Here is a 24,185-nt window from a genome sequence, read left to right as displayed (position 1 = left end):
GTTCTTGAGCTCCTGTCTGCGGAGTCCTTCAGCCATCTCCTCCTCTGGAGGCACCGCCTCCTGGGGGAGGGGCTTCGCCGTGGTCATCAGCTGCCCTGCCAAGGCTCTGCAGGCTTCTGGGATCTACAGGTGAGAGGTCAGTAGAGCTAGTCAGCAGGTATCTACAGGTCAGAGGTCAGTAGCGCTAGTCAGCAGGTATCTGCAGGTCAGAGGTCAGTAGAGCTAGTCAGCAGGTATCTACAGGTCAGAGGTCAGTAGCGCTAGTCAGCAGGTATCTACAGGTCAGAGGTCAGTAGAGCTAGTCAGCAGGTATCTACAGGTCAGAGGTCAGTAGCGCTAGTCAGCAGGTATCTACAGGTCAGAGGTCAGTAGCGCTAGTCAGCAGGTATCTACAGGTCAGAGGTCAGTAGAGCTAGTCAGCAGGTATCTACAGGTCAGAGGTCAGTAGAGCTAGTCAGCAGGTATCTACAGGTCAGAGGTCAGTAGAGCTAGTCAGCAGGTATCTACAGGTCAGAGGTCAGTAGAGCTAGTCAGCAGGTATCTACAGGTCAGTGGTCAGTAGAGCTAGTCAGCAGGTATCTACAGGTCAGAGATCAGTGCAGCTAGTCAGCAGGTATCTACAGGTCAGAGGTCAGTAGAGCTAGTCAGCAGGTATCTACAGGTCAGAGGTCAGTAGAGCTAGTCAGCAGGTAACTATAGGTCAGAGGTCAGTAGCGCTAGTCAGCAGGTAACTATAGGTCAGAGGTCAGTAGCGCTAGTCAGCAGGTATCTACAGGTCAGAGGTCAGTAGCGCTAGTCAGCAGGTATCTACAGGTCAGAGGTCAGTAGCGCTAGTCAGCAGGTATCTACAGGTCAGAGGTCAGTAGAGCTAGTCAGCAGGTATCTACAGGTCAGAGGTCAGTAGAGCTAGTCAGCAGTACAGGTCAGAGGTCAGTGCAGCTAGTCTACAGGGACGTAACGGTCAGTGGTCAGGACATCCGTGTGCAGGGATCTACAGGTCAGAGGTCAAAGGGCTCCTTACAGAGAAGTTGATGCCGATGGTCTCATACTGGCGGTGGATCTTGTCGGCCAGGTCGTCAAACAGCCGCACGATGGAGGGCTTCTCCAGGGACATGGCGGAGCTGAGGCCGGAACGCACCACGGCCGGCCATGTCAGGCTGATGCACTCCCAGTCGTGCAGGTTGGCCAGACACACCCCACTGTGGTGGTTACCCAGCAGGCAGTACAGCGCCCCCTGGGGGAGGGGAGGTTGTGGTTAAAAATCACACATAAAACAGACGCACCGCCTACCAAGTCTCAATCCTGATCTCTATTCACACTAAAATACTATATCAGAAAACTCAATAACCTAATATAGTTCAGCTTTTCATCTCTCCATCTTAAGGACATTTGGGTGCCCAGCTAGCTCAGTCTGTACAGCATGAGACTCTCAGGGTCATAGTTCAATCTCAGGGTCATAGGTTCAAGCCCTACGTAGGATACCGGCAGTTACGAATTTAACTGTAAATGCTACCCGTATCGTGTATATACTGTAGGATAAACATGAAAGATTTATTTATTTAACACTATTTTCACTGTTCCTCCACCAGAGGTCATGTCTCCTACAGTGGAGACTCAGCTGAGCTGTAGCCTTATATAAACTTGTACATCCTGGTCATACTTTGAACTGCTGCTGAGTGACATCACAGCGGCCAGGCTCCAGGAAGTGCAGGACGCGGGGAATCAGGTCCCTGCAGCAGAAGTTGTAGGTTCCCAGGGCGGTGAACAGCACTCTCTGGGCTCGGCCACGAACCTAGGGGTAGTGACAGACAGTGACACGAGTGACATGTAGAACAGACACCGTGATGAACGCATGTATTCATTGTAGTAGTGTGGGATACGTGCTGTTTGAGTTTAGACTGTGTATGTACATGTGTCATGTGTTGTATGGTGTGTGTGTGTGTGTGTGTGTGTGTGGTCTGACCTGACTGTAGGTGCTGGTAGACAGTCTGAGTAGATCTTTCATCAGTTCCTGGTGGATAGTCCTGTACTTACACCCGTCCACTGTCAGCTTCCGCAGCTGGAGGACACACACACACACACGCATACACACACACACACACACACACACACACACACACACACACACACACACACACACACACACACACACGCACACACAGTTAGAGAAGAGAAAACACAGACCAATCCCACCAGACCAGAGAATGGTCTGAGCAGAAACGACACAGACAGGTGCTGTAGTAGTAGCATATTATTAGTGCTAGTGATAACGGTAGCGGTAGTAGTAGTACAGTATTAGTGCTAGTGATAATGGTAGCGGTAGTAGTAGTAGAGTATTAGTGCTAGTGATAATGGTAGTAGTAGTAGTAGTACAGTATTAGTGCTGGTGATAATGGTAGCAGTAGTAGTAGTACAGTATTAGTGCTAGTGATAATGGTAGCGGTAGTAGTAGTACAGTATTAGTGCTAGTGATAACGGTAGCGGTAGTAGTAGTACAGTATTAGTGCTAGTGATAATGGTAGTAGTAGTAGTAGTACAGTATTAGTGCTAGTGATAATGGTAGCGGTAGTAGTAGTACAGTATTAGTGCTAGTGATAACGGTAGCAGCAGTAGTAGTAGAGTATTAGTGCTAGTGATAATGGTAGTAGTAGTAGTAGTACAGTATTAGTGCTAGTGATAATGGTAGCGGTAGTAGTAGTACAGTATTAGTGCTAGTGATAATGGTAGCGGTAGTACAGTATTAGTGCTAGTGATAACGGTAGCAGTAGTAGTAGTACAGTATTAGTGCTAGTGATAACGGTAGCAGCAGTAGTAGTACAGTATTAGTGCTAGTGATAATGGTAGCGGTAGTAGTAGTACAGTATTAGTGCTAGTGATAATGGTAGCGGTAGTAGTAGTACAGTATTAGTGCTAGTGATAACGGTAGCAGTAGTAGTAGTACAGTATTAGTGCTAGTGATAACGGTAGCAGTAGTAGTAGTACAGTATTAGTGCTAGTGATAATGGTAGCGGTAGTACAGTATTAGTGCTAGTGATAACGGTAGCAGTAGTAGTAGTACAGTATTAGTGCTAGTGATAACGGTAGCAGCAGTAGTAGTACAGTATTAGTGCTAGTGATAACGGTAGCAGTAGTAGTAGTACAGTATTAGTGCTAGTGATAACGGTAGCAGTAGTAGTAGTACAGTATTAGTGCTAGTGATAACGGTAGCAGCAGTAGTAGTACAGTATTAGTGCTAGTGATAATGGTAGCGGTAGTAGTAGTACAGTATTAGTGCTAGTGATAACGGTAGCAGTAGTAGTAGTACAGTATTAGTGCTAGTGATAACGGTAGCAGTAGTAGTAGTACAGTATTAGTGCTAGTGATAGCGGTAGTAGCAGTAGTAGTGTAAACATCCTACCTCGTGCTGCAGCATGACCCGATCGATCAGTAGGGCTCTGATGTGCTGCTTCCTGCCATGCAGCTGCAAACCACAGAAGACACATGAGGACCTGCAGACCTACTGGTTAAACGCCATCACTAGTCCAGCCCTGCTACGGTACCCCTACGATCCTGGATGTCTCACCCTATTTTCCATGGATTTTTTCACAAGGTTGAAACTCTTCCAACGAGAGTCAAACTCATGTTTGTGAGAACCTCTGAAATGCAGCAGGTCACTGATTATCTGAGAGAGAGAGAGAGAAAGAGAGAGAAAGAGAGGGAGAGAGAGAGAGAGAGAGATCATTACAGCCAGGTACCATGGATGTATCGTTGTCTCTCAGCAACTCCTCAGGTCAGTGTCTTCCTACCTTAATGATGGAGAAGAGAGACTTGGTGTCGTCCTCAGAGTGCTCCAGGATGTGGTCTGAGGAGACGGAGGCACAACAAGGCATAACAATTATAACATCTATAACTTAACTATAACATAATTCTAAGAATGGGTGGGTGTCAGGATATCAGGCAGGTGAGAGGGGCTGACTGTGTGTTGGATCTGGAGCTGGCATATATGTTTGGGGGGGGTTATGGTTGAGAGGGTTACGGTTATGGTTTGGTTGGGAGGGTTGAGAGGTTATGGTTATGATTGAGAGGGTTATAGTTAAGAGATTCAGCGATCCACTTTTTCCAGTTCCGATCCGATTCCAATACCTGGGTTATAGTTGTGGTTGGGGGGTTATAGTTGTGGTTGAGAGGGTTATATTTGTGGTTGAGAGGGTTATATTTCAGAGGGTTATATAGTTGTGGCTGGGAGGGTTATAGTTGGGAGGGCTGTGGTTGTGGTGGAGATGGTGGGGAGACGAGGTTGTGGTGGAGATGGTGGGGAGATGAGGGGGCGCTAGAGGGTTATGGTAGTGGTGGAGATGGTGGGGAGACAAGGGGGCGCTAGAGGGTTATGGTTGTGGTGGAGATGGTGGGGAGACGAGGGGGGGTTAGAGGGTTATGGTAGTGGTGGAGATGGTGGGGAGACGAGGGGGCGTTAGAGGGTTATGGTAGTGGTGGAGATGGTGGGGAGATGAGGAGGCGCTAGAGGGCTATGGTTGTGGTGGAGATGGTGGGGAGACGAGGGGGCGTTAGAGACTCACGCAGCAGCAGTCTCATCACCCTGCAGATCGCCTCTCTGTAGTTCTCTCTTGACTTATCTGGAGGAGAGGCAACACGTTACAGCTTAGAGACACCAGTTTAAAAACCTCTATACAGGCAGACAGGCCCGCCATGCCTGGGTAGACTAGTACAGCCCAGACTGCTCACCGTAGTCCATGCCTGTGAACAGATCGGTCTCATCCAGGTTCACCATGCTGTGCACTCTGGAACGGAAAGAACATGCTTAGTCAACATGACATCCCAGCACAGATGGTTAGGGGGAACAGCTGAATACAGTTTAAGGGTTAAAGGTCAGCGACGGGGGTAGGCGTGATGCAGGCCACGTGTGTTAGAGGTGAGTCTGTACTTACAGGTCAGGGGTGGGGGCTCCGTGAAGTGGGGGCAGCAGACTGCCAGCTCCTAGAAGGCAGTGCTGCACGATGGCCAGACTCTGCAGGACATCATCTCTGGAAACAGGAAGTAGGAGTCAGAGCTTGTCCCTACCTTGCCTGAGCATGCATATATGACAAACCACATTATTATTTATATTATTGTGCCCTGCTCCCAGTGTATGTGTGTGTGTGTGTGTGTGTGTGTGTTAGGGCTGTCAAATAAATGTCTGTCTGTCTATCTATCTAGGTGGTGTGAAAATACCTCACTTCAGTAAGATCAGAGTGCGCCTTCTCCTCACCATTGTAAACAAGCATTGAATCTGAAGTGGACCAGCACTATCGGCTATTCCTCTCGTTTTGTTTTCAGTCGGCTAGGCTATAGGCCTAATAAAAGGACCCTGTTTGCACTACATGTCACCCATGTTGACTGGGTATTACTTGAATACTAGAATCCTGTGAACTTTAAATGTTGTCAGAGACGGACACGGAATATTAGTTCACGCCACCGTCTGTGCTTGTTCTTGACAATAGGCGGTGAGTGGTACTGACCAGTGTGTCATTCCTATGCAAAATTATAATGCATAATAATAGAACTACCAGCAATCAAATATATTCAAATTTCAGAAAATATTTGAGAGAAAGTCGATTAGAATTTCTCAGTTGACAGCCCTATTGTGTGTGTGTGTGTGTGTGTGTGTGTGTGTGTGCGTGTGTGTCCTACCTGCTCATGTCCTGCTCCCCCTGTGCATGTCTCTGCAGTCGCAGCAGCTCAGGCTGCAGGATCAGGTCCAGGATGTAGAACACGAAGGCCGTCTCCTCCACGCTGGGGACATGCCACTGGATCTGCAGGCTCCACAGGTCTCCTGGACGACCCCAGTCCTGAGGGCAGGAGGGTACGGGGAGAGAGAGAGGGAGAGAGAGAGAGAGAGAGAGAGAGAGAGAGAGAGAGAGACAGAGAGACAGAGATTATAGATAAAGATGACAGGAAGAGAGAGAGAGAGAGAGAGAGAGAGAGAGAGAGAGTTGACCTTGTTGACCACGGCCATTTCACACACAGGTAGGTGTGTGTACCCTAATGGGCAGGTACTCAGGTAGGTGTGTATGTGTGTACCTTGATGGGCAGGTACTGTAGGTCTGTGTGTGTGTGTGTACCTTGATGGGCAGGTAGGTAGGTGTGTGTGTACCTTGATAGGAAGGTAGGTGTGTGTGTGTGTGTGTGTACCTTGATGGGCAGGTAGGTGTGTGTGCATGTGTGTACCTTGCTGGGCAGGTAGGTGTGTGTGTGTGTGTGTGTGTGTGTGTGTGTGTACCTTGATGGGCAGGTAGGTGTGTGTGTGTGTGTGTGTGTGTGTGTACCTTGATGGGCAGGTAGGTGTGTGTGTGTGTGTGTGTGTGTACCTTGATGGGCAGGTAGGTGTGTGTGTGTACCTTGATGGGCAGGTAGGTGTGTGTGTGTGTGTGTGTGTGTGTGTGTGTGTGTGTGTACCTTGATGGGCAGGTAGGTGAGTGTGGGCTGCTGAGAGCCCCCTGGGAGGCTGCAGTACTCTGTGGGGTAGATGAGGGCAGTAGAGCGCAGGATGTGGTGCAGCAGGTTGCAGGCCAGGATGTAGCCCTGCTTACACTTCAGGTGCAGGCTGAGCTGCAGGATCTGGACCAGCTGGGAGCTGTAGGGCAGGAGCTTGTCCCCGTCCACACGCGTCACCTGGGGAAGGGGGGTGGTGATGGTTTAGTGGGTGTCGGTGTGTGTGTGTGTGTGTGTGTGTGAGGGACCAGGGATCCTGCACCTCCTCACCTCTGACAGCAGCTGGAGGTTCCAGAGAAGCTCTTTGTCCAGCTCCTCTTCATTCAGCACCTCCTCATCTGAAACACCACAGAACAGATCGGTTAACGGCACCAACCCCAACACCGGGCTGGTCGGTACTACATCCCTGCCTCCTCCATCTCCATCGGTACTACATCCCTGCCTCCTCCATCTCCGACCGCGGGCAGGTCAGGTCAGGTCAGCAGAGTCGCTGCCCATCTTTCGTCGCAGGCTCAAAACTCATCTCTTCAAGAAGCACTACAACAATCCTCCCACCTAAGCACTTATTGTATTATATTATATTGCACTGTACTTTAGATTGTGATTCTTGCACTTTGCCTTCAGCACTAGATTATGCTCTTAGTCACTTGTTTTAGAAAGAAGATGCACTTGTGAGTTCTGGCAAGTAGTAGTACATTGGCTCTTCCTACGTTAAATGCAATTATTGTTACTCGCTTTGGATAAATGACTGTAATGTAATGTAATGTAATGTCAACAACCGGCAGACACTTACTGACAGAGATCTGGTTTATGGCGTTGCAGCAATGTGGCACAAAACGCTTGAGGGACTCGGCCGGGTGACACTGAAACGAAAGATGGAGGAAGGGTTAGAGCGGACCCGGCGGGTCTAGAAGGACCTTGAGTAGGTCTCCGAAAGGAGGTGTCCAGATGTCTCTCCTCAGAATGGTTCAAGTAAGAATAAGGTACAGTGTATCCTCCTCTGCTCTCGCAGTAGCGGAGGTCATATTTCAGCGGTGGGGATCGGGGGAATAGCGGAAACGCTGCTATTTAGATGTGCCACTTTTTTCCCGTGTCACTTTTTCATTCATTGAAAGTCCTTTTCAAGAAATTTTTTCTGTTGCAACGTTGTGTAATTTGACATTGTTTGCTCTATCCTGAAATGTGTGTGTGTGTGTGTGTGTGTGTGTGTGTGTGTGTGTGTGTGTGTGCATGTGTGCGGTGTGTGCGTGCGTGTGCATGCGTGTGTGTGTCCACGAAATGTGCTGCTCAGGTTGAGACCTTACCTTGGAGGCAGCTCTGCACATTCAGGACACCATCCTTCCGCCACGCGCGTCTCAAAGATGTTGGTGGTGGCGAAGTTGAAGACCTTTTCTAGAGCCACCTGAGAAGAAAAAAACAACAGGAGTGTGAGCTCTCTGTGTGTGTGTGTGTGTGTGTATGTGTGGTGAGTGAGTGAGTGAGTGAGTGAGTGAGTGAGTGAGTGAGTGAGTGAGTGAGTGAGTGAGTGAGTGAGTGAGTGAGTGAGTGAGTGAGTGAGTGAGTGAGTGAGTGAGTGAGTGAGTGAGTGAGTGAGTGAGAGAGAGAGATCCTACTTTGAAGATGTCATGGAACACTGTGTGAGGATGGTGCTGAAGGTGGAGGAGAGGCCCAGCTCCACAAGGGTCTCAAGGTGAGTCATCTTCTCCGTCTCAGTCTCCTCCCGCGTCTGCTCCAGAGTGCTGCTGTCGATCAAGGCAAAACACCTGCACGCACACGCACACACACACACACACAGTTAGATCAGCCATGCTGTCCACCTGATACCAGACAGACACCCAGAGGTCCTCATACCTGTCCATGAACAGAAGAACAAAGTCTTCAAACTCTGCAGAGGCTGAGCACAGTTCTCTCTCCACCTGTGGCGAGGACGGAATAGAAAAAGAGAGAGAGAAAGAGAGAGAGAGAGAGAGAGAGGGAGAGGGAGAGGGAGAGAGAGGGAGAGAGGGAGAGGGAGAGAGAGAGAGAGAGAGAGAGAGAGGGAGAGAGAGAGAGAGAGAGAGAGGGGAGAGAGAGAGGGAGAGAGAGAGAGAGAGAGAGAGGAGAGAGAGAGAGAGAGAGAGAGAGAGAGAGAGAGAGAGAGGGAGAGAGGGAGAGAGAGAGAGAGAGAGAGAGAGAGAGAGGGAGAGAGGGAGAGAGAGAGAGAGAGGGAGAGAGAGAGAGAGAGAGAGAGAGAGAGAGGGAGAAGGGGGGACAGAGAGGAGAGGGGAGAAAGGAGGAGAAGAGGATTAGCAGACAACAGTTGTGTACTGCGCAACATTACTCAGATTAATTTGTGTTACATCAACAGGTTAGTTTAATGATATGGCACTGAGTTGATTTCCCCCCCCCCCCTCAAAATTCAAGCACTTCAAGCGTTTCAAGAACCTTTAGCGTTCCCTGTTTAAAGGAATATCTGTGATCACCAATCAAATTTGGATGAAAATCGACCGATTCTGATCACAGGGCAATCGATTGGCCAATCCTAAATGTCAAATAGAGGTCTCCCGTGCCTCCTGAATTTTGCAAGGTCGCAGACCTTGGCACAGATTTTGGCGCAGTGTGATTGGTTTGCCATTTGGAAGGTTCTGGAACATCACTTCTTGTACAAAATGTAAACAAACTGGGCTGACGCTCGTGATAGAGCTCAGTGTTGGCCAGACTACAGAGAGAGGGGGCGTGAACATTTCTCTCTGACGCAACAAAAGCATCCTTTATAAAGGTGTGTCCGTAGTCATCCATAGTGAGTAGAACATGGTGGTCCTCACCTCTGTCAGGTCAGTCCTCTCCTGTAGGGCAGACGAACAGTCCACCAAAGGCACTAGAGTCACAAACGTAGCAATGAACTGGAATGTGATCTGCAGGGAAGAGAAAATACATCAGACATGCAGCCAGTCAGGCAGGCAGGCTGCAGGCAAGGCAGAACTACACTACCCACCATGCACTTGCTGAAGTCATTGGGGTCGACGCCGGGCAGCGCCCTCATGAGGAGGGGCAGCATGTGAGTGGGGCCTTCTGGGAAGTGCTGTCCTCCGGACACCAGGCTCCGCGCCACGCCGATCATACAGCTGAGAGTGGCAGTCAGCTGGTGGGGCTCTGTCAGGGTCTCCAGAGCAGGGTATGTCCTGGGACGACACACACACACAGTAAAGGTCTCCATGGCAGGCAAAGTCCTGAGATAAGCAGATATACATGATCGATCCACTCACTCACTCACTCACTCACTCACTCACCCACCCACCCACTCACTCACTCACTCACTCACTCACTCACTCACTCACTCACTCACTCACTCACTCACCCACCCACCCACCCACTCACTGACCCACCCACTCACTCACTCACTCACTCACTGACCCACCCACTCACTCACTCACTCACTCACCAACCCACCCACTCACTGACCCACCCACCCACTCACCCACTCACCCACTCACTCACTCACTCACTCACTCACTCACTCACTCACTCACTCACTCACTCACTCACTCCTCCACCAACCCACCCACCCACCCACCCACCCACCCACCCACTCACCCACTCACTCACTCACTCACTCACTCACTCACTCACTCACTCCTCCACCAACCCACCCACCACCAACCCACCCACCCACCCACCCACCCACCCACCCACTCACCCACTCACTCACTCACTCACTCACTCACTCACTCACTCACTCACTCACTCACTCACTCACTCACTCCTCCACCAACCCACCCACCCACTCACTCACCCACCCACTCACCCACCCACCCTCTCACTTCTCCACCCACCCACCCACACACTCACTCCTCCACCCACCCACCCACCCACTCACTCACTCACTCACTCACCCACTCACTCACCCACTCACTCCACTCACTCACCCACCCACTCACTCACTCACTCACCCACTCACTACTCCTCCACCCACCCACCCACCCACCCACCCACCCACTCCTCCACCCACCCACCCACCCCTCCACCCACCCACCCACTCACTCCTCCTCCACCCACCCACCCACCCACTCACTCCTCCTCCACCCACCCACCCACCCACCCACTCACTTCTCCAGCACGGGAGGGATGACCAGCTCGGGCCTCATGAGGGCCAGGTTCTTCAGAGCGTGCGCTGCGTCCATACTGCCCGTCTTGCTGAACATGGCGAGCAGCACCGGCTGCATCATGCTCTCTACGAAGGCCGTGATGTCCTGCTCCGTCAGCTTGTGGCTCTCCGGTACCGGCGTCAGCCAGCTGGGCTTCCGGTAACGCTCCCGGTGGAGCCGCCGCACCACACTGGCGGGCAGACGCTGCAGCAGCTTCATCAACTTCATCTGTGTGTGTGTGTGTGTGTGTGTGTGTGGGGGGGGGGGGGGGGGTAGAGAGATAAATCTGTTTACAAACAGCACAGCCAGCCACGGCTAAGAATGGAAAAACATGTAAAGTACAACACCCCAGGGTCACAACAAAACTTCCCCTGCCAGAAATAAAGGTGTGTGTGGGATAGCAGTGGGGGGGGGGGTCCTGGAAAAGAAAGGCATATGGCCCTTAACATGACTTTTTATAGCATGCCTGCAGTCTCTCACGTCACGAGAAATTCAAAAGTCTACTTACCCATCTCCCATAAAATAGCTATGTTTCCGTTTGAGCCAGGCTAGTTGGCAAAGGTAGCTATTGGTTTTCGTTTGAATGATAGCCAAGCTAGTTGTATTTAATCAGACACACAGCACTTATACATTGGAAACATTGGATCGTTTTGGAAAGTACTGGTGCATGCATGGTGGACACCAATGGTATAATAAAAAAAAAAGGTTGAGTACTGGCTAAACATTAGATAGCCTAGCCAATGTTAGGAGTTGGCTACAACTAGAGATGGCATGTGAAGCTGAAGTGAAAACGTTTCTTTCAAGCTCGAGTGGGGACCCTCGCTGGAATGTCTGTATTAATCAAGATAGCCTCGATAGCCTAACAATGGTTAAACGTCAGTACTGTTATATATATATATATATTTTTTTTTTTAAATAAATAAAATTTTAGATCAAATTGAAAAGTGGCCTTGAAATCAAATCAAACTGTGGATTTGAGAATCATGACACCCCTAGTTGCTACGGTGTGTAAGGAAGTGTTGCCCTGGTCACCGTCTCGTGTTCCCATGGTGTGTTGCTAGGCGCCCAGGAGACTCACCAGCCAGCGTCCGTGGTTGGAGGGGTGGAAGAATGACGTGATGCTGTTGAAGAGGCCACTGAGCTGAGCCTGGGCCTGCTTACTAGGGCCTCCCTGCATCACACACACACACACACACACACACACACACACACACACACACGTAAAAAAAACAAGTAACAAACATGACAGGTGTCAGAAATGGGCCCATAATACTGAGGCTTTACACCACACCACTTTACAACATGGAAGCAGGGCTAGGGTTATGATCAGGCTTAGGGTTACGGCTAAGGTTGGGGTTAGAGCTAGGGTTGGGGAAAGGCCTAGGGTTGGGGTTAGAGGGTGGGTTGGGGAAAGGCCTAGGGTTGGGGTTAGAGCTAGGGTTGGGGAAAGGCCTAGGGTTGGGGTTAGAGGGTGGGTTGGGGAAAGGCCTAGGGTTGGGGTTAGAGGGTGGGTTGGGGAAAGGCCTAGGGTTGGGGTTAGAGGGTGGGTTGGGGAAAGGCCTAGGGTTGGGGTTAGAGGGTGGGTTGGGGAAAGGCCTAGGGTTGGGGTTAGAGCTAGGGTTGGGGTTAGAGCTAGGGTTGGGGTTAGAGCTAGGGTTGGGGTTAGAGCGCGGGTTATGGTTGGGGTTAGAGCTAGGGTTGGGGTTAGAGCTAGGGTTGGGGTTAGAGCTAGGGTTGGGGTTAGAGCGTGGGTTGGGGTTAGAGCGTGGGTTATGGTTGGGGTTGGACTGACCAGCAGGGAGGACACCCAGAGCACAACATGGCCGATGTCATAGGCGTTAGTCACATATCTGGCCACCAACATCTGACTGGTCCCCACTGGCAGGTTCAGGCTGCGCAGGATCCTGGTGAAGATCTGACACACAGCAACAACAACAACAACAACAACACAGTTCATATGTTGTTGTTTAAATTCTGGGGCACAACTAGAGGGCAGAGTTTTCCTTTTTGGGATCATCCTATTGGTTCCATTGCACAAGGAGGAATCAAGGCCACCGAAGCTATCTGAAGGTATTTCTGTCCCTGCATGTGACCTAGTAATGACGTCTATTCAGAGGCCAAGTCAGGTTGTTGATGAACGTAGTCGAAGTGTTGTGACATCAGTGTGTATAAACACATTCCCAGGGTGATGCAAAACAAGCCTGTGACTGCTTGCCTCCGGGAACACCAACTAGGAAACCCGAGCCGTTTGCCTGTACGTCTGTTTTCCTGCCTGCCAGGTGCTGATCTATCTGTCTGTCAGTGACTGTATATGTCAGTATATATAGATACAGCCTGTATGGATGAGATGCACCGACCCACTTTTATTCAGTTCAGATCCGATTCCAATACCTGAATTTTGATATCTGGTGATACCGATCCGATACTAGCTGTAATTATTTATCATTAACTTACACTTTATACACTTTGCACACACCATATTTTTGAACTGTTTCTATTATTAGGATATCTTGAACCTTGTTGTTGTTGCTGCAAGGTTGAGGAGCCAAAATAATAATTTTACTCCCATATGGCTACTTGTATATTGGAGGTAGACTTAACAATGAAAGAACTCTTGAATCCTACTATATATTCATTTACACATGTCAACACCCATTTTCATCAAATAAAAATAACAAATTTATAAAATATACGCTTGGGATGAGACCCCTGCTCTCCTGTCACTCACTCCGCACATGCTACAGAGGGGGTCTCCGCCTCAGTAGAGAGAAACGGTGTCATATTTCACTATGACACGACAAGAATAAGGAGAGGGAGAAATGGCTCTAGTTTACAAATTGCCTCCTTAATGTTATCAGGTTCCCTATTAGCATTGGTTTTAAATCCGAAATATTGCCAAATAGGCGCTTTTGCTTTTTGAAATTCTCCGCCACCGTCTTGTGTAACCAACTAGAGCAGCCTCAGACTTTCACTTGCATTGCGAACATTCTTTGCAAACTCCACTTTTATATTGCTTTCATTCACAGTGACCCAAGAGCACCAACAACACTAATGGATTAACTTATTTTTGAGCACCTGGCTGTTCCTCCCTGTTGTCTACATTCTTTGCAAACTATTTCAAAACATTTTTTCAGTTAAACGTTTTCGCACCAAATGTTTGCAAAGATAAGAACAGTCGAAAGGTAGGCTAGTTTAGCAAGAGGTAGGCTAGTTTAGCAAGAGGTAGGCTAGTTTAGCAAGAGGTAGGCTAGTTTGGTGAACTAGACGCTGGACTGAGAGAAACATGAATTGTAGCCTATGATTGAATGAATAAATACTGGAGCCCTTTCACTTTATCTGGATAGGCCAATACCTGATCCGTGAACCACGTCTCTATTGGAGCCCGATACTGGATGAGATCGGTCCCATCTCTAATGGATAGACACAGCCTTTGATGGGAGTATCACTCACCTTTGGGATGTAGGGGTCCCAGTCGATGTAGCCTATGTTGTCATTGGCCAAGCGGGCAAACAGGTTCACAAGGTGCTGCAGACCAGAGAGGAGGACAAAGTCAAGAGAGGAGAACCTTGGTCATGAAGGTTCTAGTCTGAGTGGTAGAACAGGATGTGAGGTTCTATTCTGAGTGGTAGAACAGGATGTGAGGCTCTAGGCTGTGTGGTAAAGTGAGATTCTAAGCAGAGAACAGGAGCGATCAGACTCACCACCTCCCAGCCAGGCAGGTTCTGCACAGACACCCAGAGGCTGATCATCTCATCAAACCACAATCTGGCAGAGACAAGACACATGCTGTTTACCAGGCACCCTCCAACACACCAGACACAGTACCAGATCTCAGTCTCACACACGCCAATTAAACTAACAGATCTCAATCACACCAGCTACACCAACAGATTTCAAACACACCATCTTAAAGTGATAATCTCGTACTTTTTCATATAAATGTCAGTTTCGCCACTATCGCCAATTGAAAAATGAATGCCCACCCCCCATTCAGTTCTAAGAGTTCTGAGAACCTGGTGTCTGTGATGACATTCCCAGAAAAAATCCCAAGATGTGCATAGTTAGTGCTTGCGTTTTATGTCAGCAGCAAAGTCCAGCAGAGAGGGCAGCCGGAACTGACGTTCTGGCGGCCAAGGTGGAGGAGAGGCCTCCGTTAGCTCATTTGCGTTGCTAGCTAAATTATGGCTGAGCAAACAACGAAATGACCGTTGCCCACAGTTGAGCAAAAATTCAGAATATACATACAAAAAGGAACAGCCAGGAAGACATTCCGACAAAGGTAAACAAACTAAAAAGGAAATCAATCGTCCGCTGACATCACAAACACGACACCGTTTGGTTTCAGAGTGATCACTGCACAAAAACAAACCAGTGTTCACTGGCCAAAAACAAACCTGCAATTAGGCTACCCTATGTGTGGCCAAAAATAACAAACCTGGAAAAGTTCGAGATTACCACTTTAAATGTGTGTTCATTCATGCAGTCGTTTGTAAGGAATCGTCAGAGGAAACCGCTACGATGAACTATTTATACATTCGCTTTAGAGAAGATCTACAAACATCTCGAGGCCGGTGTGGGCGTGCATGCGTACTTAAAGCCCCTGTGGTGCAGCTCAGGAGGCAGAGTGGTCGGGAGGTAGAGCTCAAAGTAGCTGATGGCCCTCTGCATGGTTACATCAAACGGACAGAGCAGCGGACGCCACTCCTCCAGCATCTCCTCGGTGGCCGACTCAGGAAAGTACCTGCGGAGAACACAGGTTCGCGGTTAGAACAGCCCGTGAGGGAGGCAGGCTGCATCATTCAGAATTTCATAATCAATATGGAGGGAGGCTTGTTTACTCTGCAGGTCACCGTGGGCCGATTCCTGTTTGGCATGTTAGGGATCATGTTATGTGATGTAATTCGCTCTGATCTGGCTTGTGTGGTCACATCCCACAGCTCACCCAGTAGCGCTGCTGGGAAAGGCTTAGAGAGGAGACACGCGAGGAGCCAAGCCTCTTACTAATCTCAGTCTCCATAACTCACACACAGACCCTAGATAACGCTGACCCCTGACCCTAGACCTCTCTCAGAGCCCCCCAGCCCTAACTCTGGCCCAGCTAGACTGACTCAACCCTGGGAGGGGGCTTTAATATGCCCTTAGTATGTTGGTAACCTGAATAATGGTCTCCTTAAAATGTTGCTATGTTATTAACCATTAAATAACATATCAACACTACACTGTGTTATCTTCTCATTCCAGTAGATCTGTGTATCGTCTCCTAGCCTTCACTGGGCATCTCCTCTGGTCATCAGAGGTGGGGAGTGGGAGAGAGCGAGTGCTGTTGATCACTACACCACCTCTCCCTCTTCCCCAGGCAAAAGGAGACTCTCACTATGGCCATAATTAGATGAGATAATGGGATTAACAGCCTCGGACCAAACAGTGAATGGGAGCTGCTATTATTGGCCTGCTCAGACACACACACACACACACACACACACACAAGAAAACAAACGCACACACCCACCCCCCCCCACCCACCCACCCTGTGGTAGTCAAAGGCCTGCTGTTAATTGCTACCTGACAGTAGTAACACAGATATAAACTGAACTAATGGATCTTTGAGCTATGTATTGCTTGTTAATCTACAAATATAATTGTATAGGAAGTATTAATACAAGGATTCAAGAGTGTTTTGGTTTTTGATGGGTAAACTTTTCACATTCTTTATATTGTACTGATCTGTATTTTACAAATTATATATATTTTATTGTGCGTTTTGTTGCAGGGCTCCCTTGCCAAATGTCAATGGGACTCCCTGATAAAAAAGCTTATATTATTATGTTTTTAGTTTTTTTTTTAAGTTCACAGAAAGTGCTATCCGCTCTGGCCTCAAACCTTTAGTTCAGGTTCGTCATTGGCAGGAATGCTAAGACAAGAGCAACCAACCGCCATTCAGAAGCGACCTGGTACAGACAGCCATTCTCTAGACTGTCCTGCTTTTCCATCGCAAAGTAGCCCCACGGGTCGTAGAAGAGTGATGCACTTGACTTACGGCCTACAGCTCTTCACCAAGGTCTTCAGGACGTTCTCAACGGAGCTGGGGACAGACAGAGAGAGGACAGGAGGTCGGACACCAACACAAAGAAGGCACAGGGAATGTTAATCAAACACAGAGCAGCACACTGAACACACCGATGCAGTTACATCAACGTCTGCCTGCATGCACAGCGACATCATTCACATCTACAAAACTGTGAGTAGTCAAACACTGAGGGAACACAAATGATGAGGGGCAGCAGCACATGTGGAGGGAAACCGGGACACACGGACACTGGCCGAACAAAAGCACTATATTCACTAGCACCTCTACAGGGACTATTCCAGTGGTGGTGACCTTTGCTCTGGGTGACCCCAGTCCAGAGTAGTGTGTTTGAATGGCAGCTGACTCTATCCAGGCCTGTGCAGTCTCAGTAGAATATGGCATTACTCTTACATTTCTGTTTCTAATGACCAGACTGGGAGTGCATTTCTAACCAGTGTCCCTGTGTTCAGTGCTGTTCCAGGGTTAGCCTAAATGTGATAGCGCTAGAGGACTGCTGCTCCAGCCACCATGTCTAAACTGGGATACCGGGCTAGTAGACTGCTGTTACAGTTGGTTTTTAATATTAGGTGTTTGCTGCTATTGTTTCTAGTGTTCAACTTCCTTAAACAATTAAGATGCCAATTTCTTAAAATGCAATGAAAAGGTAGGACTCCATCACATAACAGTGTCAAACGCTTTGGACCAATTTAACCCAACTGTTGAGCTCACCACCTGCAATCCTTTCCTTCACCCCCCCCCCACACTCTAGCTCAAGCCATGCCTGTTTCAATCTGCCATGCCTTGACAAACTAATCTCACTTTCATTCATACTGATACTGCAGGTCTACAACCTACTGATACTGCAGATCTACTACCTACTCTCATACTGCAAGCCTGGCTACAGATACGTAGACCTACTAATACTGCAGACTTACTACTAGGGCTGTGGGATGTCTCAAATTACTTTGATGAATTCGCATTTTGATTGTTGTGAAAAGTGCCTAAATAGCAAAATCAAGATTAGCGTTTCCTCTACTGTCACAGTATTTCAAAGCCAGCAGTTCTCTCAGGGCATTTCTCAATCTCATGCAATGAAAGCAGAATGGATCAATTTGGAGTTGTGACTCGTCTCTGGAGCAGTTTGTCATAGCCTACCCTGTAGTAGGACAGTTAGGCCTACAGAAATTGATGACATCTACTTGAATAACATAGGCCTACTTGAATGCCACTAAATGTTAAGACTCAGACTAAAAGGTCAGTCTTATAAAGAAAACTATTTTTGAATCATGTCTTCTCAAGTCCATGTAAACAGAAAACAAATCTATTAAAATTGTAAATTGTCCTTAACACTGGAAAAAAAAAAATAGATTTCATATTTTGACCATATCGCCCAGCCCTACTACCTACTCACACACTGCAGGCCTATCGCCCTCCGATACTGCAGAGCCATCATGACTGATACATGGAGTTGCTACCCTATCATGACTGATACATGGAGTTACTGCCCTATCATGACTGATACATGGAGTTGCTGCCCTACTATGACTGATACATGGATTTGCTGCCCTACCATGGCTAATACATGAAGTTGCTGCCCTAACATGACTGATACAGAGTTGCCTCCCTAACACGAGTTGCCTCCCTACCATGACTGATACATGGAGTTACTGCCCTAACATGACGGATACATAGAATCACTGCCCTACCATGACTGATACATGGAGTTACTGCCCTACCATGACTGATACATGGAGTTACTGCCCTACCATGGCTGATACATGGAGTTGCTACCCTACCATGACTGATACATGGAGTTGCTACCCTACCATGACTGATACATGGAGTTGCTGCCCTATCATGACTGATACATGGAGTTGCTGCCCTATCATGACTGAGGTGGCACAGTAGGATCAGGTGTCTCCAGAAAGCCACCAAGGAGGAATAAGCCTAATGTTCTGGTTCTGGTGTTGGGCTGGGTCCGATGAACACACTATGTCAGGGTCCGATGAACACACTATGTCAGTGGGACTCGATAGAGGTGGGGGGGTTGGGGGCAGAAAACCTTGTTAGCTGCAGTGCGACAGTCTCCAGTATGAGTGAAATGTTAACATTGATATGATTTTACGCTTTTTTTCCCTCGAGTCAAACAAGCTGCGTGGGGGTGTCCAGTGTGCTTTTTGGTGACATGCAACATATAAAAACAGGTGCTTCAAAGGACAAAATAAAAAATAAAACACAAAGAGAAGTGTTGTCCTTACCACCTCTGAAACAATTTTATCATTACGTGTTTAGAGGCAGCACGAGGCCGAGGGGAACTGAATGTGAAAGGAGACAAAGGCATAAAGAACACATTCAGCACACTAGGAAGAGCCAATCCTATTTCAATATGAATCATATTGTCATGTTGTAACATACCCATTAATTAACACCTTCCGTTAATTTGTTAATACAGAATCTGCTTTACTTATTATCATCTGCTCATCAAATGATTGTTTTAACAGACTGCAGAGGTGATATGATAGAAGGGCTTTGTTGTGACACACAATGTTCCCATAGCACCATAGAAGAGCACCTCGCACTGCTGGCTGGGAGAATGGGGGGGGGGGGGTCGGGGGGGGGGTAAAACCTAAAGCAATAGGGTAGGAGTAGGTGGTCTCATATTTCTTCATTACAATAAGGACATGGATAACAGGTCCACGTGGGGGAAAGATGAGAGAAAATAATGGAGTGGTACGTCTTGAGGAAAGCAAGAGGGGAAAAAAGATTGGTGGTCCACTACACTTGCCCTAATATATTCCACATCTAAAAAGGGACAGACTTTGATCCTTAGAGGACCAGTCGGTATATCATCACACAAGCTTGAGAGATACGTTGTGTCCTTAAAATCCTGAATGCAGTATTCAAATTCCACAAGATATGTCCTTCACACAACCACTCAAGTAGAGCGGAGTTCCTTTCAAAACCACAGTCTAGACCTAACTAACATGGAGGACTACTGTCCAGACCAGCTAGAGACTACATGACAGCCTACTTTGGGAACCAGTTGAGGCCCAGGTGCTCAGTCTTGGAATAGAGGATCCGGTCCTGCAGCTCGTAAAGCGGTTTCCATGGCAACTCCAGGTCCTCCCGTGTGAGCAGCTCTCTCTTCCTGTGAGGATTACACCGGTAGGAGGGGTTTAAACAACCATGACGCTCGCTTGTCTCCCAAAATCACCATGACACTGGTACTCACTGTCACTTCCAGAAATTCTATGTCAAATCTAGGTTGGTTTAAGTAACATGCATTTTATGAGATTTGTAGAACATAAAGTAATTTAGGGTATTTTTGTATGCGTGGCAGGGTTAGCAAGAGAGTGATGGTGAGGTAGGTCCTTACTTGAGGAGGTTGATGAGGAGGCGTGCCAGGTCCGGCATCATGCTGATCTCCAGCTTGGGGATGGTGACCAGCTCGTACAGCAGCTTGATGAACAGCACATGGTCCTCCTTGCTGAACTTCCTCCCATACAGGCGCATGTACCTACACCACAGGAACCATCTCAGGGATTACAGACACACCCGGCTACCCGTTCTAATGTACAGAAGGATGTGAATGCATGTGAATTTGATTTGAATTGATAATTTAGGCTAATTGATAAAGCATTTCCTGATCAAACCACTAAGACAACAAAAACCTTTTTTCTTATTTTTACCATATCTCTTACAATCACATACCAGCTCAGTTAGGGGTAGAGTTGTGCAGAAAGCAACCATATAGTAACTGGAAGGCAATCAAAACAGCGTAGGACCAAAGCGCTGCAAGACATTATGAATGGGCAAACTCTAGTCTCAATGAGCTGAAGTCGGGAATCTGCAAACACAAATTCCATAGAAAGACATCCGTCTGTTAAACAGACTGCCTCCTATTCTTTGCTGAGTGGCCAAGGCTGCAGCCATGCTGAATGTGGGTCAGGCCTGAGGGAATGTTTCCATCCCGCTCTGCTCTGAGCACAGTGACTCAGTCCAGCACAGCCAAGCCTCTAAGACAGAAGATTTACAGACAAGCAACACCACAGACTAGGAAGCACTAGGGAGGGAGACTGGAACCTATCCTTGGATCAGTTGAGCTGGCACACAGCTTTGAGCAACAACAAACAGATTGAAAAGGCCTGAGCCCCAACCCCAGTTGTGTACATACATACTCACTTCTAGTGTGTATTGCACATATGGCTAAAGCGGACGTACAGCAGCACCCACATATGACATTTGGTTCCAAAACATGATGCCCATTGACAGTGGTTGTGGTGTCTTATGAAAGATGTGGTGATAAATAGCCTAACAGTAACTATATCCTGCATAGCTCTCAGTGACTCATAACCCACTCCATAGTATCACACACACATGAGTACCTAACTTAACTATTTCAACATAGTGGCTAGCAAGCTCATGTCCAAGTAGAGAATGAATGCTAGGCTAGTGTGACTAAGCACTGTTTGGTCGAGTGTGACTTGGCAGGTGGAGTGACAAACAAGAGTTGACAACATGTTTACAAGCTAGCTCGCCAGCCAGGTTGCATCGTCCGCGAAATGAGATGAGCATGGAGCTAGGAAGCGGCTTGTACCTGTCATGACCTACTGCTAGCTAACCAGCCTAGAACACTTGATATAGCTACACCCTAGTGCTAACCTAGTGCTCAGTATAGCTACACCCTAGTGCTAACCTAGTGCTCAGTATAGCTACACCCTAGTGCTCAGTATAGCTACACCCTAGTGCTAACCTAGTGCCTAGTATAGCTACACCCTAGTGCTAACCTAGTATAGCTACACCCTAGTGCTAACCTAGTGCTCAGTATAGTGCTAACCTAGTATAGCTACACCCTAGTGCTAACCTAGTGCTCAGTATAGTGCTAACCTAGTGCTCAGTATAGTGCTAACCTAGTGCTCAGTATAGTGCTAACCTAGTGCTCAGTATAGTGCTAACCTAGTGCTCAGTATAGTGCTAACCTAGTGCTCAGTATAGTGCTAACCTAGTGCTAACCTAGTGCTCAGTATAGTGCTAACCTAGTGCTAACCTAGTGCTCAGTATAGTGCTAACCTAGTGCTCAGTATAGTGCTAACCTAGTGCTCAGTATAGTGCTAACCTAGTGCTCAGTATAGTGCTAACCTAGTGCTTAGTATAGTGCTAACCTAGTGCTTAGTATAGCTACTCTAGCTATCTAGCTCCTAGCTTAGCTATTGCCCCTCTGTATCCTTGCCAACTAGGCCCATTCGACAGTAGATAGTAATGTTTTATAAAGTATTGTTAGATATATTATATCTGTTATTCAAAACAGGCTTTGAGCCCCAGTTTGCCAGCTAGCGAGTGTAGTTAGGTCACGTTAGCTCACTAGCTAAGCCACAGGGGTTCAAGCGGGGCGGAGCTAGCCGGCTAACGTTGACGTGATGTGGAAAGAAAGTATTAAAATTATATATATATATATATATTATATCATAGCTAGCTATTACTGTCCATGTGCTTGACTTGTATTGTCAGGGAAGGTGTCACTTCAGCGCGGGGCCACCGGCTCAACGGCAAAGCAGACTGTTTCCGATTGGGAAACCACCGGCGGGTGGAGCAAGACAGCGAAACGAACAACCCTGGTGTAGCCTAGCTAAGCTAACGACTCACTCAGTCATGATGAATAACATCATCTAAAATAACGATGATATAGCCCCACCTAGAAACAGCTCAAATGACAATTCTCTTCAAATAGAAACTTACAAAAACAGAAGCAACAACAAGTTAGCTAATTAGCACTAGTTTAACGTTGACTTACGTAGAAAGTTTCCTGGTCCAGAACAAGCCCCCGGGCCAGATCTCTCTGAGCTGGACCGCCCGGCCCAGGTTCCCCTTGATCCTGATTAACAGATCATTTGATTCCTCGTCTAACTGACCCGCATAAGGAAGAAGTTTATTATACACGATGTCTTTCTGGGGGACAAATCCTAATGTCTCAGACGCGTCTCTTTTCATATTACAGATCCCAAAATGTAGTTTTTAGCTGAGTGTTTTTCTTCCTTGATGAGATAGCTAGTCTAGGTTAGCTTCCAGGCGTTAGCTTGTTATGTATATGTTCTATGTTCTACAAGCTAGCTAAGCTAGGTTAGTCCTCTTTGTCGCTAGTGGATTGATGAGGCTATGCCCCTAGCTAGCTATGACTACAAGTTTTCTAATATTTCGTATGTAACGTCCAAAACTGTCCTCGTTTTTGAATTCCCATTAATACAACAAAAGGTTAGACATCCATTTTGAGCCGTTGACTATTTCTAAAACAAAACGAGAGTGCGTTGGCACTTGATTATAAGACTTCTTGCAGTTAAAATCCGTCTCAGTTGTTTGCGGGTAGCTGGTTTTCTGTCTCAGTCAGACCGATGAACACAACCTTCCTCTGGTCGTGACGTGACGAGCTGGCTCCTCCCTTTTGGCAGAGAGAACTACAATTCCCAGTACCTGTGCCTGTCCCTATTCTTCATTCATGCTTTTTTTAGGATCTGGGAACATGTTAATCCTTTGACTAAACAAACAAGATCAGGTTAAATCAATACATCCATGGGTTGAATCCATCTGAGCCTGCTTTGAGTATTTCTATACTTATGAATGCCATCAAAAATACATAAGCTACATTTTTGTTAGCCTAAAATGTAGGCCATAGTAGGTTCAGCACAAGTGAGACACAGGCTATCATTTACAATTTAGCCTAGATTCTTTCAGAAATCTACACATTGGCATGTAGGCTAGGCTAGATCAGCTAGAATGAATCGGTGCAGAATCCTAGAGAGGGAGGGATAGACCAGCCTGACCTCACTAGAGGTCAGGAGCCATATCTGGCTAGGCAGGTCCATACCCAGATAGCAAGCATACGTTGGCACAAGGTTGGGCAAACGGTGACATTCATTGGTCATTTTGGCCGGTGGGGATATTGGCTTTAGCATGAAACTTTTTTTTTCCAGGTGGTCGGCATGGAGCTGGACTCTCTAGTGACAGTGGCAGAGAAAAGGACCCTGGGAAAACTGCTGTCTATCGTGGACAATGACAGTCACCCCCTGCACACCACAATGAAGCAGAGAATATGTTCAGTGGCACATTGCTGTCACAGAGCTGCTCAACGGACCGTCTCAGGAGATTCTTTGTCCCCCAGAACCTGTTGTTCAACTCTTCCCAACTGTGGGAGCTGGAGTTTGCTGCGGGGATGAGTTTAGTATTGGGCCTGATGTTCTGCTGTTTTTGCCTTATTTCACTGCTGCTTTATTTATACACAATCATTTTGGCACTAGGAATTATTTGTATACTGAATCAACAATTTCATATGTACAAGACCTTGTACTGTAGTTTTAAAGAGAGATGTGGGCCAACATTTACCGGAGGACGGATGGGCGGAGGGAGGGAGTGATAACTGGACAAAGCCATTTCTAGGGGCGTGGTCAGCCCAGCCCAAAAATGGAGAATTGGGGGCGAAAATCACTTAACTTTGCATATAGTTCCAGTCTTATGCCAAAAGTCCTCAACTGGCA

The 24,185-nt window shown here is 47.6% G+C and overlaps 2 protein-coding genes across 2 annotated transcripts in view; one reads left to right on the top strand and one right to left on the bottom strand.

Annotated features, from left to right (window-relative positions):
- Positions 1–22,965, bottom strand: part of psme4a (proteasome activator subunit 4a) — a 32,341-nt gene extending 9,376 nt beyond the window's left edge. The window contains 33 exon segments of the mRNA XM_084458669.1: positions 1–123; positions 1,022–1,234; positions 1,661–1,792; positions 1,964–2,059; positions 3,398–3,460; positions 3,563–3,661; positions 3,786–3,841; positions 4,557–4,613; positions 4,723–4,778; positions 4,926–5,021; positions 5,668–5,825; positions 6,433–6,648; positions 6,739–6,806; positions 7,262–7,331; positions 7,773–7,793; positions 7,797–7,813; positions 7,816–7,870; positions 8,082–8,095; positions 8,098–8,231; positions 8,320–8,384; positions 9,273–9,362; positions 9,443–9,629; positions 10,555–10,820; positions 11,671–11,763; positions 12,385–12,507; positions 14,043–14,117; positions 14,294–14,357; positions 15,184–15,333; positions 16,630–16,674; positions 18,918–18,974; positions 19,691–19,807; positions 20,036–20,176; positions 22,451–22,965. The exon segment at positions 1–123 is cut by the window's left edge and continues 14 nt beyond it. Of these exon segments, the coding sequence (XP_084314795.1) occupies positions 1–123; positions 1,022–1,234; positions 1,661–1,792; positions 1,964–2,059; positions 3,398–3,460; positions 3,563–3,661; positions 3,786–3,841; positions 4,557–4,613; positions 4,723–4,778; positions 4,926–5,021; positions 5,668–5,825; positions 6,433–6,648; positions 6,739–6,806; positions 7,262–7,331; positions 7,773–7,793; positions 7,797–7,813; positions 7,816–7,870; positions 8,082–8,095; positions 8,098–8,231; positions 8,320–8,384; positions 9,273–9,362; positions 9,443–9,629; positions 10,555–10,820; positions 11,671–11,763; positions 12,385–12,507; positions 14,043–14,117; positions 14,294–14,357; positions 15,184–15,333; positions 16,630–16,674; positions 18,918–18,974; positions 19,691–19,807; positions 20,036–20,176; positions 22,451–22,647 (3,414 nt within the window). The 5' untranslated portion in view covers positions 22,648–22,965.
- A 668-nt stretch (positions 22,966–23,633) lies between these two features.
- The window catches only part of wdr27 (WD repeat domain 27), a gene marked incomplete at both ends in the record, with an annotated part of 44,014 nt that continues 43,462 nt past the window's right edge, over positions 23,634–24,185 (top strand). Inside the window, one exon of the mRNA XM_084458890.1 lies at positions 23,634–23,750. Coding sequence (XP_084315016.1) covers positions 23,634–23,750 — 117 coding nt within the window. The remainder of the gene's footprint in view (positions 23,751–24,185) is intronic.

This window comes from Borostomias antarcticus (assembly GCF_949987555.1).
Source record: "Borostomias antarcticus genome assembly, chromosome: 25".
NCBI lineage: Eukaryota > Metazoa > Chordata > Actinopteri > Stomiiformes > Stomiidae > Borostomias > Borostomias antarcticus.
Note: the sequence above shows the minus strand (reverse complement) of the source record. Positions and strands in the feature narration are given on the sequence as shown.